General features: G+C 42.6%; 1 protein-coding gene across 2 annotated transcripts in view; it reads right to left on the bottom strand.

The window, feature by feature from the left end:
• The window catches only part of ALK (ALK receptor tyrosine kinase), a 1017868-nt gene that overhangs the window by 48979 nt on the left and 951216 nt on the right, over window positions 1-17673 (bottom strand). For both annotated transcript variants that reach the window (XM_056568555.1, XM_056568556.1), the window contains one exon: window positions 17524-17611. In XM_056568555.1, the coding sequence (XP_056424530.1) occupies window positions 17524-17611 (88 nt within the window). The remainder of the gene's footprint in view (window positions 1-17523; window positions 17612-17673) is intronic.

Raw genomic sequence — 17673 nt, 5'->3', positions numbered from 1 at the left:
GATATTATACGTAAAATGTCATAAAACACAATGCTTATAAAATATTATATAATATATAAAACATGTTTTACTTTGTACTCCGAATAATTACACAAATCATGATAAATCATGTATAACCTTTACTGTGCAAAACTCATAACACAGAGAAAAAAAAAACTAATTCTTTACAAAGACGAAAGCAAAAAAAAAAGTTAAACGAGGTAACAGTAGAGGCTAAAAACAAAAATAATATATAACATTATTCTCTTATGAAGTACAATACACACAAGACATTGATATATTGCACTCTTGCCCCTATGTATCAATACAATTCCCGGTATTTCATATTTCCATACATATAATTCTATACTTGCTGTTACCCCATTCAACCCACCTCTCTATTTTTGCTTTTGTTGTTGTACGGATATGTTTATTATTATTTTTTGTCTTATGAATTTTGTATAATAAAAGGTATACATATTTTATCACAAATTTTTGTAATTATTTGGAATACATGTCTTTGTACGATTATACTTAATGATTTTGATAATAAACTCCAGGTTGTGTTTTAACATTGTCCCTGGTGGTCTAGAGTTTTTTTTACCACCTAAAATCTCTACGTGTTTCCTGGTAAACATGTGAATCTCCAGCATGGTTATGGGTTGAATCTGCACATCAGAAGGGCTTGGGGTGAGTTATAGGTTAAAGGGGTACTCCGGTGGAAAACATTATTATTATTTTTTTAAATCAACTGGTGCCAGAAAGTTAAACAGATTTGTAAATTACTTCTATTTAAAAATCTTAATCCTTCCAGTACTTATCAGCTACTTTTATGATCTGGTGCCAGAAAGTTAAACAGATTTGGAAATTACTTCTATTAAAAAATCTTAATCCTTTCAGTACTTATGAGCATCTGAAGTTTAGGTTGTTCTTTTCTGTCTAAGTAATCTCTGATGACACCTGTCTCGGGAACCGCCCAGTTTAGAAGAGGTTTGCTATGGGAATTTGCTTCTAAACTGGCCTTTTAAACTGGTCCCGAGACACGTGTCATCAGAGATTACTTAGACAGAAAAGAACAACCTTAACTTCAGAAGCTCATAAGTACTGAAAGGATTAAGATTTTTTAATAGAAGTAATTTACAAATCTGTTTAACTTTCTGGAACCAGTTGATATATATAAAAAAAAGTTTTTTCCTGGAATACCCCTTTAATCCTTCCAGTACTTATCAGCTGCTGTTATGATCCACAGGAAGTTCATTTCTTTTTGAATTTCCTTTCTGTCTGACCACAGTGCTCTCTGCTGACACCTCTGTCCATTTTAGGAACTGTCCAGAGTAGGAGCAAATCCCCATAGAAAATCTATCCTGCTCTGGACAGTTCCTAAAATGGACAGAGATGTCAGCAGAGAGCACTGTGGTAAGACAGAAAGGAAATTAAAAAAAGAAATGAACTTCCCGTGGATCATAAAAGTAGCTGATAAGTACTGGAAGGATTAAGATTTTTTTTAATAGAAGTAATTTACAAATCTACTGATTGGACAAAGAGCAAAGTTCACGCCAGGCACTACTATGTCCAAATTAGCCAGATATGTGTACGGGATGGCCCGAACTACTGTGACCATGCAACAAAGGTAAAACTGCGAAGCTGAGGTGCTGACTATGGATGTAGGTAATTTAAACAGCCGTGTTGAGTAGAAAGGAAAGAAGTGGCACTCACCACATAGAAGCAGTATAACAGTCCTTTCAGTTTATTCACACCGGCAAGTGGAACAGTTAAAAGCGGTCACACACGTGGGGAGCGACGTGTGTGACCGCTTTTAACTGTTCCACTTGCCGGTGTGAATAAACTGAAAGGACTGTTATACTGCTTCTATGTGGTGAGTGCCACTTCTTTCCTTTCTACTCAACATGGCTGTTTAATTTACAAATCTGTATAACTTTCTGGCACCAGTTCATTTAAAAATAAATGTTTTCCGGATATTCCGGAGGGAAAAAAAAAATGTTTTCAAATCAATTGGTTCCTGACACAGACAGTGGTGTCAGCAGAGAGCACTGTGGTCTGACTGGAAAGAACTACACAACTTCCTGTGGAGCATACAGCAGCTGATAATTATTGGAAGGATTAAGGGATTTTCTCCTACTCTGGACAGTTCTTAAAATGGACAGAGGTGTCAGCAGAGAGCACTGTGGTCATGATGTCAGCAGAGAGCTCTGTGTTCCAAAAAGAAAATAATTTCCTCTGTAGTATTCAGCAGCTAATAAGTACTGGAAGGATTTAGATTTTTTAATAGAAGTCATTTAAAAATATGTTTAACTTTCTGGCACCAGTTGATAAAAAAAAAAAAAAAAAAAAAAGTGTTCCCCCATAGTACTCCTTTAAAGCTTAAAGGAGAACTCCAGAACATAAACATTGTCCCCCATAGTGCCGGCAGTAAAAAAAATAAAGATGTAAATACATTCCTCCGCTCCCCCGGGGCCTTCGGTAACCGTCTCCGGTCTCTGCCGTGATCCTCTTCCTGGTTGCCGGTGGTCAGAGAGTCATACTGCACTCAGCCAATCAACGGCCGCAGTGAAGTCCCGACTCGGCCGGCGATAGGCTGAGCGGCAGTGCGACGTTTTCGGCCCCGGCCGCAGGTGCCGGTGTAGTGAAGAATTTTGTGCCCTGAAGCGTTCTCACACTGCCGCTCAGCCTATCGCCGGGCGGGTCGGGACTTCACTGTGGCTGGTGATTGGCTGATTCATCCGACCACCGGCAACCAGGAAGAGGATCGCGGCGGAGACCGGAGCCGGTTACCGGAGGCCCTGGGGGAGCGGAGGAAGGTAGGTACATCTTTATTTTTTTACTGCCGGCAGTATGGGCGACAATTTTTATATTCCTGAGTTCTCCTTTAATTCTTGTGGGGGTCAAGACAGGGTTAGAGGTTACCACCTAATATCCCTGGTGGTTCAGTGGTGAGCCCAAATAAATCCAAAAAGTTGATGATATTTTACCTTGCAGTGACAGTGACTGGAATAGTGGTCGGGAATCGCTATATTTCCCAAGTTACCTGTTGTATTTGGATACCAGGTTTTAGGAAGCGCACATCCCATCCAGGGAAAGCCGGGTGAGATATGGGGTGAGATAATAGGGAATTCAGGAAATAGCTAAAATCCCTACAGAAACTTCGCTTTCAAGGAAAACTGGTGAGTCCTGTTATCGAGAAAGATTTAAATGAGATGAAAGGCAGGCATGGTAGTGGGGCCTCTCATTCCTCTTCCTGGGCCAATCCAGTAAATCTGTACGGGTGCTGAGGCCAATTAATACTGGGTTTACAAAAGGTGTAACCAAGTCTGTGAGGAACCTCAGATGAGAGTTGGAGGGGGCAATTACCTTGTGTGAGTAACCCATAGTTAATTATTTTCTTTTTAAAACACAGAGTTCTCTGCTGACATCACGAGCACAGTGCTCTCTGCTGACATCTCTGTTCATTTTAGGAACTTTATAGAGTAAAAGGAAATCCCCATAGCAAACATATGCTGTTCTGGACAGTTCCTAAAATGGACAGAGATGTCAGCAGAGAACTCTGTGTTTTAAAAAGAAAATAATTTCCTCTGTAGTATTCTGTAGCTAAATTCCTTCTTCTTTTCATTTTCTTTATTCCGTTTCTGGAATCTAACCAAAATAACATAGATTGCTATGTTCCTACCTAATACACACTCACGGATTTGAATGTATTGTAGATAATCTATAAATCTGCAACTCAATTCCTATAGAAACATGGCAATTGCTTCAAGCTGCCTAGTTGTAGGGTTCTTGTTACAATATTGCATAAACGCTTTGACAATAAACACTATTCTTGCTGCTGCAAGATTTTTCTTTCTTTGTTATTTTTATTTTTCTATTTTACTGAATTGAAAATTGTATTGATAAAACGATAAATAAACAGTTAAATAAAAAAAAAAGTACAGGAAGGATTAAGATTTTTTAATAGAAGTAATTTACAAATCTGTTTAACTTTCTGGCACCAGTTGATTTAAAAAAAAAAAAAAAAGAAAAAGTTTTTCACCGGAGAACCCCTTTAACCCCTTAAGGACGCAGGACGTAAATGTACGTCCTGGTGAGGTGGTACTTAACGCACCAGGACATACATTTACGTCCTAAGCATAACTGCGGGCATCGGAGCGATGCCCGTGTCATGCGCGGCTGATCCCGGCTGCTGATCGCAGCCAGGGACCCGCCGGCAATGGCCGACGCCCGCGATCTCGCGGGCGTCCGCCATTAACCCCTCAGGTGCCAGGATCAATACAGATCCCGGCATCTGCGGGAGTTCGCGATTTAAATGAACGATCGGATCGCCCGCAGCGCTGCTGCGGGGATCCGATCATTCAGAACACCGCACGGAGGTCCCCTCTCCTTCCTCCGTGCGGCTCCCGGCGTCTCCTGCTCTGGTCTGAGATCGAGCAGACCAGAGCAGGAGATGACCGATAATACTGATCTGTTCTATGTCCTATACATAGAACAGATCAGTATTAGCAATCATGGTATTGCTATGAATAGTCCCCTATGGAGACTATTCAAGTGTAAAAAAAAATGTAAAAAAATGTAAAAGTAAAAAAAATTTGAAAAATCCCCTCCCCCAATAAAAAAGTAAAACGTCCGTTTTTTCCTATTTTTACCCCCAAAAAGCGTAAAAAAACATTTTTTATAGACATATTTGGTATCGCCGCGTGCGTAAATGTCCGATCTATGAAAATAAAATGTTAATGATCCCGTACGGTGAACGGCGTGAACGAAAAAAAAAAAAAGTCCAAAATTCCTACTTTTTTAATACATTTTATTAAAAAAAAATTATAAAAAATGTATTAAAAGTTTTTTTACATGCAAATGTGGTATCAAAAAAAAGTACAGATCATGGCACAAAAAATTAGCCCCCATACCGCCGCTTATACGGAAAAATAAAAAGTTAGAGGTCATCAAAATAAAGGGATTATAAACGTACTAATTTGGTTAAAAAGTTTGTGATTTTTTTTAAGCGCAACAATAATATAAAAGTATATAATAATGGTATCATTTTAATCGTATTGACCCTCAGAATAAAGAACACACGTCATTTTTACCATAAATTGTACGGCGTGAAAACAAAACCTTCCAAAATTAGCAAAATTGCGTTTTTCGTTTTAATTTCCCCACAAAAATAGTGTTTTTTGGTTGCGCCATACATTTTATGATATAATGAGTTATGTCATTAAGAAGGACAACTGGTCGCGCAAAAAACAAGCCCTCAAACTAGTCTGTGGCTGAAAATATAAAAGAGTTATGATTTTTAGAAGGCGAGGAGGAAAAGTCCTTAAGGCCAAAATGGGCTGAGTCCTTAAGGGGTTAACCTCTTCAGGACATAGGGCGTATGGATACGCCCTGCATCCCGAGTCCTTAAGGACCGAGGGCGTATCCATACGCCCGTGGGAATTCCGGCCCCCACCGCTAGCCGGTTGGGGATCGGAGCCGGATGCCTGCTGAAATCGTTCAGCAGGCATCCCGGCATATCGCCCAGGGGGGTCATTATGCCCCCCCATGTCGGCGATTGCCGCAGATCGCTGGACAATTCAGTCCAGCGATCTGCGGCGATTCCGGGTCAATCGGGTCTCCAGTGACCCGATGACCCGGAATTACTGGCTGATCGGGGCCGTCTCTGAACAGCCAGAGCCTGCAGGGGTGAGGTGCACTGGTGCCACCTCACGATCGCCCTGATACGTCGGCCGGATTACCGGCCGACCAATCAGGGCGCCTGCTGCGGGTGTCACTCCCGCAACCCGCTCTGCCCCTCTTCCGGAGGACGTGAGCGGGTGCGGGAAGACGACCCCCGGTGCTGGGGACCCCGATCCCCGGCGTCCCTGTTGGGATCGGGGCCCCAGGAGCGACGGCGGCGGCGAGGGACTGACCTGTGCGGCGGCATCGTGGAGCAGCAGTTGGAGGTGAGTGACAGCCTCCTGCTGTTGCTTAGCAACAGCTCCCAGCATGCAAAAAGGGCATGCTGGGAGCTGTAGTTATGCAACAGCAGGAGGCAGACCACCACAACTCCCAGCATTCCCTTATGGGCATGCTGGGACTTATGGTTTTGCAACAGCTGGAGGCACATTTTTTCTATGGAAAAGTGTACCTTCAGCTGTTGTATAACTACAACTCTCAGCTTGCACAAACAGCTAAAGTGCATGCTGGGAGTTGTAGTGGTGCATCTGCTGGTTGCATAACTACAACTCCCAGCATGCCCGTTGGCTGTCGGTGACTGCTGAGAGTTGTAGTTTTGCAATATCTGAAGGCACACTGGTTGTGAAACTCAGTTTTTTTTTACCTAACTCAGTGTTTCATGACCGGTGTGCCTCCAGCTGTTGCAAACTACAACTCTCAGCAGTCACTGTCCACCATGCACCGTACATGCTGGGAGTTGTAGTTTTGCAACAGCTGGAGTCACAATGGTTGTGAAACACTGAGTTAGGTCACAAACTCAGTGATACATAACCAGTGTGCCTACAGTTGTTGCAAAACTACAACTCTCAGCAGTCACCGACAGCCAACGGGCATGCTGGGAGTTGTAGTTATGCAACAGCTGGATGTCCCCCCCCCCCCCCAATGTGAACGTACAGGGTACACTCACATGGGCGGAGGATTACAGTAAGTATCTGGCTGCAAGTTTGAGCTGCCGCAAACTTTCTGCTGCAGCTCAAACTGCCAGCGAGAGACTACTGTGAACCCCCGCCCGTGTGACTGTACCCTAAAAACACTACACTACACTAACACATAAAATAAAATAAAAAGTAAAAAACACTACGTATACACATACCCCTACACAGCCCCCCTCCCCTCCCCAATAAAAATGAAAAACGTCTGGTACGCCACTGTTTCCAGAACGGAGCCTCCAGCTGTTGCAAAACAACTCCCAGTATTGTCGGACAGCCGTTGACTGTCCAGGCATGCTGGGAATTTTGCAACAGCTGGAGGCCCCCTGTTTGGGAATCACTGGCGTAGAATTCCCCTATGTCCACCCCTATGCAATCCCTAATTTAGGCCTCAAATGCGCATGGCGCTCTCACTTTGGAGCCCTGTCGTATTTCAAGGCAACAGTTTAGGGCCACATATGGGGTATCGCCGTACTCGGGAGAAATTGTGTTACAAATTTTGGGGGGTATTTTCTGCTTTTACCCTTTTTAAAAATGTAAAATTTTTGGGAAAACAAGCATTTTAGGTAAAAAAAAATAAATTTTTTTTTACATATGCAAAAGTCATGAAACACCTGTGGGGTATAAAGGTTCACTTAACCCCTTGTTACGTTCCCTGAGGGGTCTAGTTTCCAAAATGATATGCCATGTGGTTTTTTTTTTGCTGTCCTGGCACCATAAGGGCTTCCTAAATGCGGCATGCCCCCAGAGAAAAATTTGCTTTCAAAAAGCCAAATGTGACTCCTTCTCTTCCGAGACCTGTAGTGCGCCAGCAGAGCACTTCTCACCTCCATATGGGGTGTTTTCGGAATCAGAAGAAATTGGGCTTCAAATTTTTAGGGGTATTTTCTGCTATTACCCTTTTTAAAAATTAAAAATTTTTGGGAAAACAAGCATTTTAGGTAAAAAAAATTTTTTTTTTCACATTTGCAAAAGTCGTGAAACACCTGTGGGGTATAAAGGCTCACTTTATCCCATGTTACATTCCCCGAGGGGTCTAGTTTCCAAAATGGTATGCCATGTGGGTTTTTTTCTGTTCTGGCACCATAAGGGCTTCCTAAAGGTGACATGCCCCCCAAAAACCATTTCAGAAAACGTACTCTCCAAAATCCTGTTGTCGCTCCTTCGCTTTTGAGCCCTCTACTGCGCCCGCCGAACACTTTACATAGACATATGAGGTATGTGCTTACTCGAGAGAAATTGGGCTACAAATACAAGTAAAAATTGGGTCTACAAGAACATGTAAGTGTAAAAAATGAAGATTGTGAATTTTCTCCTTCACTTTGCTGCTATTCGTGTGAAACATCTAAAGGGTTAAAACGCTGACTGAATGTCATTTTGAATACTTTTAGGGGGTGTAGTTTTTATAATGGGGTCTTTTATGGGGTATTTCTAATATGAAGACCCTTCAAATCCACTTCAAACCTGAACTGGTCCCTGAAAAATACTGAGTTTGAAAATTTTGTGAAAAATCGGAAAATTGATGCTGACCGTCGAAGCCCTCTGGTGTCTTCCAAAAGTAAAAACACGTCAATTTTATGATGCAAACATAAAGTAGACATATTGTATATGTGAATAAAAAAAAAATGTATTCGTAATATCCATTTTCCTTACAAGCAGAGAGCTTCAAAGTTAGAAAATTGCAAAATTTTCAAATTTTTCATCAAATTTACGGATTTTTCACCAAGAAAGGATGCAAGTATCGACAAAAATTTACCACTATGTTAAAGTAGAATATGTCACGAAAAAACAATCTCGGAATCAGAATGATAACTAAAAGCATTCCAGAGTTATTAATGTTTAAAGTGACAGTGGTCAGATGTGCAAAAAACGCTCCGGTCCTTAAGGCCAAAATGGGCTCCGTCCTGAAGGGGTTAATGAATGTTTTCTTGGGTGGCTGGTAGTAAGCCATCTGTATAGTTAGCGTTGGACAAGCAGGGTTTATTTTGTGTTTTTTATGCCTGAATTTCATTGCAATCATTTTTTGTTTGCTATAAAAATATTCCCATATCTCTGCCTCTGACTGCTGTTTTGCTGCCATTGCACTGTATCTAAGGAACTAATCTCCCACAAAACAGGTGGTCTAGAGTATTTTATATATATCTTCACACATTTTTACTGTATTTTGGCTGTGTGTGGGCTGTTTTTTTTTTTTTTTTTTAAATCGCGATAACAATAACTAGTTTTTACTGTGATTTGCAAATTTTGGGAAAATTACGGCAAAAAACAGAACTAGCAGGAGGGATCTGATAGGTGATGATGTCATCCTGTAGTTCACAGGAAGCCAGCTGACCCAGGACTGACCACTTACTTTGAAACAGTAAGGCTGGGTTCACACTACGGAATCTCTGGGCAGAATTTCTGCAGGAGATTTAGCCGGCGGCATCGGGACCGCACGGCTTGCATTGCCGCCCCTATAGACGGCAATGCATTTCTGGGTGGATCTTTTGGGAGATCTGCTCAGAAATGCATTGACATCTATGGGGACGGCAATGCAGTCCACGCGATCCTAGTGCTGCCGGCTTGATCTCCGGCAGAAATTCTGTGTAGAATTTCTACAGTGTGAACCCAGCCTAAGCACTGTGATTTTCTGTGGGTCAGACTGGTGATCACATGACCCAGTTACACTAATACAACATATGTGCTGCAATAAAACAGATGGCGCTGAAGGACTAGAGATGATGAGCATGATATGGACAAAAACCAAACCAAACCTTGAGTGCTTTTTTAAATTGGTACTCCGCCCCTAGACATCTTATCACCTATCCAAAGGCTTGTGACGCCAGGGCCACGCCCTCTCAATGCAAGTCTATGGGATGGCCATCACGCCCCCTCCCATAGACTTGCATTGAGGGGGCATGGCCAGGGCCAGATTAAGGCTGCCTGGAAGATGGAGCACTTCATTATGATTGCCCCCCTCCACGACAGTTCCCCCACATTAGGTGCAGTATAGTTCCCCCACATTAGGTTGTAGTTCCCCCACATTAGGTTGGCGGTATACGTCCCCGCACATTAGGTTGGCAGGATACGTCCTCGCACATTAGTTTGGCAGTACAGTTCCCCCACATTAGGTGCAGTATAGTTCCCCCACATTAGGTGCAGTATAGTTCCCCCACATTAGGTGCAGTATAGTTCCCCCACATTAGGTGCAGTATAGTTCCCCCACATTAGGTGCAGTATAGTTCCCCCACATTAGGTGCAGTATAGTTCCTCCACATTAGGTGCAGTATAGTTCCTCCACATTAGGTGCAGTATAGTTCCCCCACATTAGGTGCAGTATAGTTCCCCCACATTAGGTGCAGTACAGTTCCCCACATTAGGTGCATTACAGTTCCCCCCCACATTAGGTTCAGTATAGTTCCTCCACATTAGGTGCAGTATAGCTCCCCACATTAGGTGCAGTATAGCTCCCCACATTAGGTGCAGTATAGCTCCCCACATTAGGTGCAGTATAGCTCCCCACATTAGGTGCAGTATAGCTCCCCACATTAGGTGCAGTATAGTTCCCACATTAGGTGCAGTACAGTTCCCCACATTAGGTGCAGTATAGTTCCCCCACATTAGGTGCAGTATAGCTCCCCACATTAGGTGCAGTATAGCTCCCCACATTAGGTGCAGTATAGTTCCCCCACATTAGGTGCAGTATAGCTCCCCACATTAGGTGCAGTATAGTTCCCCCGCATTAGGTGCAGTATAGTTCCCCCACATTAGGTGCAGTATAGCTCCCCACATTAGGTGCAGTATAGCTCCCCACATTAGGTGCAGTATAGTTCCCCCACATTAGGTGCAGTACAGTTCCCTCACATTAGGTGCAGTATAGCTCCCCACATTAGGTACAGTATAGTTCCCCACATTAGGTGCAGTATAGTTCCCCCACATTAGGTGCAGTACAGTTCCCCCACAGACATACAGCCTTCAGCCATATACAGTGTATGGCTGGAGGCTGTATGCCTGTTTACTGTCCCACTTCATTATTCCGACCACCGCTCCACCGGTCCGGGGTCACAATCTACTACTATGGCCTATGCGCCATAGCAGTAGGTCCCGGGACCGAAGGAGCGGAGGTTGGTACACTGAAGATGACGTGCCGCTGGTCATTTACCATGCGCGCGCGTCCTCCTCGATGCTCCGCTCCACTCTGCTTTTCTCGTATAGGCGTCAGTGACGTCCCTGCGTGTGCTACTTCCCGGCGGCCCTGCGTTTTTAAAGTTAACGCGGGGGCCGCCGCAAAGAGGTAACCGCCGGGACACCCTTGTGGGCCCGGGGGCACCAATGATGATCCGGCCCTGGGCATGGCCGTTACGTCACGAGCCTCCGCCCCGCATTGCCAGTCATTGAGCACGGAGAGAAGTTCACTTTGCGCACCGGATGTCTGGGGTGCCGCAGCTGAGATCACGGGGATCCCCAGTGGCAATCAGACATCTTAACCCCTATCCTTTGCATAGGGGATAAGATGTCTAGGGGGCGGAGTGCCTCTTTAATGCTGTAGTTACATGTTTGTTGCTCCCATGAAATGACAGAAGGCAGGAACACTAAATGCTTTTCTCCTCGTAATTTTCCCGAAAATAAGTGGTGGCATAATAATAATATATCCATCTGACCAAGCCAAAGGGTAATGACAAGAGAAACATTCTATGGCTATATCCCCGCTTCCTGACCTCACTGCACCCTCGTTCTGACCTTGCACAGGGGAATCATCCTCTGGGGTACTCCGGTGGAAAACCTTTTTTTTTTTTTTTTTTTTTTTAAATCAACTGGTGCCAGAAAATTAAACAGATTTATAAATGACTTCTATTAAAAAATATTTATCCTTCCAGTACTTATTAGCAGCTGTATGCCACAGAGGAAATTCTCGGCTTTTTGAAATCCTTTTTTGTTTTGTCCACAGTGCTCTCTGCTGACATCTCTGTCCGTGTCAGGAACTGTCCAGAGCAGCATAGGTTTGCTATGGGGATTTTCTCCTGCTCTGGACAGTTCCTGACACGGACAGAGGTGTCAGCAGAGAGCACTGTGGACAAGACATAAAAGAAATTCAAAAAGAAAAGAATTTCCTCTGTAGCATACAGCTGCTAAAAAGTACTGGAAGGTTAAAGATTTTTTAATAGAAGTAATTTACAAATCTGTTTAATTTTCTGGCACCAGTTGATAAAAAAAATATATATATATATATATATATATATATATATATATATATTTTCCACCGGAGTATTCCTTTAAAGACCTGACATGACAGCGGCCACAGAGGAGAAACCTGTCAAGTAATCCCCAGAATCCCGGCGCTGAAACAACAATCTTACGGTAAAACAGATGCCCGTCGTGCTGCTGAGTCGGCATCTATAGAATTCGATGTATCGACAGTCTGAAGACTTCAAAAAAGGCCAAACTGCTGACTTACAAGACGCCGGGCACATGCTTAATATTCAGATTCATCACATCATCCCCCTCATCAGACGCCAGCTCCATCCATTACTCATTACTCTCACCTAAGGAATTGAAGAAGAGCTCCGTGCAAAAAAATACTAATTAAAGGGGCACTGCTCTGATTTTAGCAACAGATGCTGCAGAGGTGGATTTGTCTTTAGGTTTTCTTTGTGCAACTGTAATAACTGGATTAGCTGGAAAACCAGAGGTGCGTGTTGTGTAAAATGCCTAATGCATGTCCTGCAGGGGCGGGGCTTGGCTCAGAGGAGCTCTTTGGTGTCATGCACCGCCCCCTACAGGCATTCTGCTAGCAATATGTATACCTTTCACTTTGAGTTGTTACTAAAGGGGTACTCCGGTGGAAAACTTTTATTTATTTTTTTTAAATCAACTGGTGCCAGAAAGTTAAACAGATTTGTAAATTACTTCTATTAAAAAATCTTAATCCTTCCTGTATCTATTAGCTGCTGAATATTACAGCGGGAATTATTTTCTTTTTGGAACACAGAGCTCTCTGCTGACATCACGACCACAGTGCTCTCTGCTGACACCTCTGTCCATTTTAGGAACTGTCCAGAGCAGCATATGTTTGCTATGGGGATTTTCTTCGTCTCTGCACAGTACTTTAAGGTGAACTTAACGATCGGCCCTGAAATGGTTAAAAAGCTCTTCCCGGCCCTCGGACCTATAACGTTATATTGTTTCAGTAAAGTTTACTCGGGGCTCCGGAGCGGATTTTACAACCTTCTTGTGTTTCTTCTTTTATTATATATAGAGATATATATTTTGCGGAGCCGGTTTTTTACGTCGTTGGTTTGCAGAATAATGAAGCAATTGGGCCGCGGCGCCAAACTTGTATCAATTATTTGTAAACTAATAAAAGTAAAAATAAAAAAAAGTTACATCGTAGGAAGAAGGAGCGAAACAAGCCCCCCCCCCCCCCCCGCCACATCTACCGCTTCCCAGGATGGAGAAGAGACAGCGGCACGACTCCTAGTGATTTAGGACGTCTCGGACAGGACGCTTTATGAGTTGGCTCTAAGAAGACGCCACCTGTTTCCGGAGACCCGTCACCGTGGTGTACGAGCCATAATGGATGGCTCCCATGTAATGCTAGTTTATGGCGGATGTCGGAACTGTAACTACTTTAATCAGAAGGAGCTGACAATCACCCGCATCTCCGTCTCGGCTACGACCATCTTAGGTCTAAATTTATCGTTGGTTCTCAAAAATAAGACGTCAATCAAAGTTCACGAAAAAGAACAAAACAAAAAACGTACTTTTTGTCTGTCTCCCAGATAACGATCTTCTGTTCGTATGTATCTGATGTATCTGTGATTTACTTTGTCAGACGGCCGAGAGCCTTAAAGGGGAACTCCGGTGAAAGAAAATTGTCTTCAAATCAACTGGTGCCAGAAAGTTAAAGGGGTAATCAGGTGGAAAACTTTTTTTTTTTTATCAACCGGTGCCAGAAACAGATTTGTAAATCACTTCAATTAAAAAATCTTAATCCTTCCAGTACTTTTTAGGGGCTGTATGCTAAAGAGAAATCCCAAAAAGAAATGCATTTCCTCTGATGTCATGACCACAGTGCTCTCTGCTGACCTCTGCTGTCTATTTTAGGAACTGTCCAGAGTAGGAGAAAATCCCCATAGGAAACATATGCTGCTCTGGACAGTTCCTAAAATGGACAGAGAGCACTGTGATCATGATGTCAGCAGAGAGCACTGTGGTCATGACATCAAAGGAAATGCATTTCCTTTTTGTATTTCTCTTTAGTATACAGCCCCTAAAAAGTACTGGAAGGATTAAGATTTTTTAATAAAAAGGATTTACAAATCTGTTTAACTTTCTGGCACCAGTTGATTAAAGAAAAAAAAGTTTTCCATGGGAGTACCCCCTTAATTTTGGGATTTCTCTTCTGTCTCTCTGCTGACATCTCTGTCCATATTAGGAACTGTCCAGAGCAGGAGAAAATCCCCATAGCAAACATATGCTGCTCTAGACAGTTCCTAAAATGGACAGAGATGTCAGCAGAGAGCACTGTGGTCGTGACAGAAGAGAAATCCAAAAATTAAAGCATTTCCTCTGTAGTATACAGTCCCTAAAAAGTAATGGAAGGATTACGATTTTTTAATAGAAGTAATTTACAAATCTGTTTAACTTTCTGCCACCAGTTGATTAAAAATAAATAAATAAAGTTTTCCACGGGAGTACCCCTTTAAACAGATTTGTAAATTACTTCTATAAAAAAATCTTAATCCTTCCAGTACTTATCAGCTGCTTTAGGCTCCACAGGAAGTTGTGTAGCTCTTTCCAGTCTGACCAGACTACTCTCTGCTGCCACCTCTGTCCGTGTCAGGAACTGTCCAGAGTAGGAACAAATTCCCATAGCAAACCTATTCTGCTCTGGACAGTTCCTGACATGGACAGAGGTGTCAGCAGAGAGCACTGTGGTCAGACTGGAAAGAGCTACACAACTTCCTGTGGAGCCTACAGCAACTGATAAGTACTGGAAGGATTAAGATTTTTTAATAGAAGTAATTTACAAATCTGTTTAACTTTCTGGCACCATTTTGATATGAAAACATTTGTTTTTCCACCGGAGTACCCCTTTAAAGGGCACCCCCCACCAAATGGGGCTAAAAGAATTTCAGTCATTTGATTTGCTGAATCGTTCTAATCTGTCGCATTGCTACAGATCAATATGGCCGGGGTCAGAGTGACCTGTCTAAGTATGTGAGGATCCTATAGGTCAGTGGTCCCAAACTGTGGCCCTCCAGATGTGTCAAAACTTCAACTCCCAGCATGCCCGGACAGCCAACGACTGGAGGGCCACAGTTTGAGACCACTGACCTATAGGTCCAGCAGATGTTTTAGACATTTATTTTCTTGCATTTAAATTTTCTTCCCTGAGTGCGGCCATAAAGGAGACACACAATCATTACACGACAGCATATACACTCATACATAGACATACACGCACTACACATAGACACATACACTCATACATAGACATACACGCACTACACATAGACACATACACTCATACATAGACATACACACACTACACAGACACATACACTCATACATAGACATACACGCACAACACATAGACACATACACTCATACATAGACATACACGCACTACACATAGACACATACACTCATACATAGACATACACGCACTACACATAGACACATACACTCATACATAGACATACACGCACTACACAGACACATACACTCATACATAGACATACACGCACTACACATAGACACATACACTCATACAGAGACATACACACACTACACATAGACATACACGCACTACACAGACATACACGTACTACACATAGACATACACGCACTACACATAGACACATACACTCATACATAGACATACACGCACTACACACACACATACACTCATACATAGACATACACGCACTACACATACACACATACACTCATACATAGACATACACGCACTACACATACACACATACACTCATACATAGACATACAAGCACTACACATAGACACATACACTCATACATAGACATACAAGCACTACACATAGACACATACACTCATACATAGACATACACGCACTACACATAGACACATACACTCATACATAGACATACACGCACTACACATAGACACATACACTCATACATAGACATACACGCACTACACATAGACACATATACTCATACACTACACATACACTCATACATAGACATACACGCACTACTCATAGACACATACACTCATACATAGACATACACTCATACATACAGAAATGCACACATACACACTCACACACATACACTCATACATACAGACACGCACATACACACACATTACACATACGCTCATACATACAGATATGCACACATACTCACATTACACATAGACACATTCATACATACAGACACGCACACACACACACATTACACATACACTCATACATACAGACACGCACACACATACACACACATTACACATACACTCATACATACAGATATGCACACATACTCACATTACACATACACTCATACATACAGACACGCACACACACACATTACACATACACACACACATTACACATACACTCATGCATACAGACATGCACACATACACACATTACACTCATACGTACAGATATGCACACATACACACTCACACACATTACACAGACACATACACTCATACATACAGACATGCACACACACACACACACACATTACACATACACTCATTCATACAGATATGCACACATACACCCATTCATACATACAGACACGCACACACACATTACACAGACAAATTCATACATACAGAGACACACAAACACACATTACACATACACTCATACATACAGAAATGCACACATACACACATTACACAGACACATTCATACATACAGACACGCACACACACACACACATTACACATTGGCACATACACTCATACATACAGACACACACACATTACACATACATTACACATACACTCATACATACAGACATGCACACACACACACTACACACACACATTACATACACTACACATACACTCATACATACAGACACGCACACACACACACATTACACATTGGCACATACATTCATACATACAGACACACCCACATTACACATACATTACACATACACTCATACATACAGACACGCACACACACACACACATTACACATACACTCATACATACAGACACGCACACTCACACACACACATTACACATACACTCATACATACAGACATGCACACACACACACATTACATACACTACACATACGCTCACCATACTCACATGCTCTGGGGTGTTGCACTTCTCACATCTGCAGCTGGAATCTAATGTCTAGTAATAATAAATATAACGAAGATTAAGAGCTCCGTCCTAATAGCGCCACCCTGTAAATGTGGTCCTGGGTGAGGATGAAGATTTCTGACAATGAACAAATTGTTCTTCCACCTCAGATCACGTCCTATGAAGCATCAGCCCAGTCTATATGACATTATTCTCTGGTGGGTTTTTAATTCCATGTATATTGGGGTCTTTACAATTTTATGTCATCCCTAAGAGGTTTCAGTGTATTTTATGGGCATTGGCTTTTTGTGCCTTGTGTCAACAAATTAACTTGAACGTACAATAAGCCGTCAACGAAGCTCTAGAGCCTGGAGTAGATCATCAATGGGGCCATCAATGGGGTCATCAATGGGGCCATCAATGGGGTCATCAATGGGGTCATCAATGGGGTCATCAATGGGGTGGTCACTGAAGGGCACTTGATAACACCCTCTAAGGACTCCAGTGTGGAGGACACCACTATCATCATCTTACTCTACCAAAACACAATGTCTTTAGCCAGCATGACCCCCCCGCCCCCCCCCCCCCCATTTACCTTCACCGCAACTTTTAGAGGGGGGTCATTGGGTCCGGACAACACTTGACCTTCATACACTTCTCCAAATGCTCCATGACCAAGACCTCTGAAAAATATACATGGGATATATTACTATTTGTCACTCATGCAATTTATTGTACTCATACT

Source organism: Hyla sarda, chromosome 3 (assembly GCF_029499605.1).
Source record: "Hyla sarda isolate aHylSar1 chromosome 3, aHylSar1.hap1, whole genome shotgun sequence".
Taxonomy (NCBI): domain Eukaryota; kingdom Metazoa; phylum Chordata; class Amphibia; order Anura; family Hylidae; genus Hyla; species Hyla sarda.
Note: the sequence above shows the minus strand (reverse complement) of the source record. Positions and strands in the feature narration are given on the sequence as shown.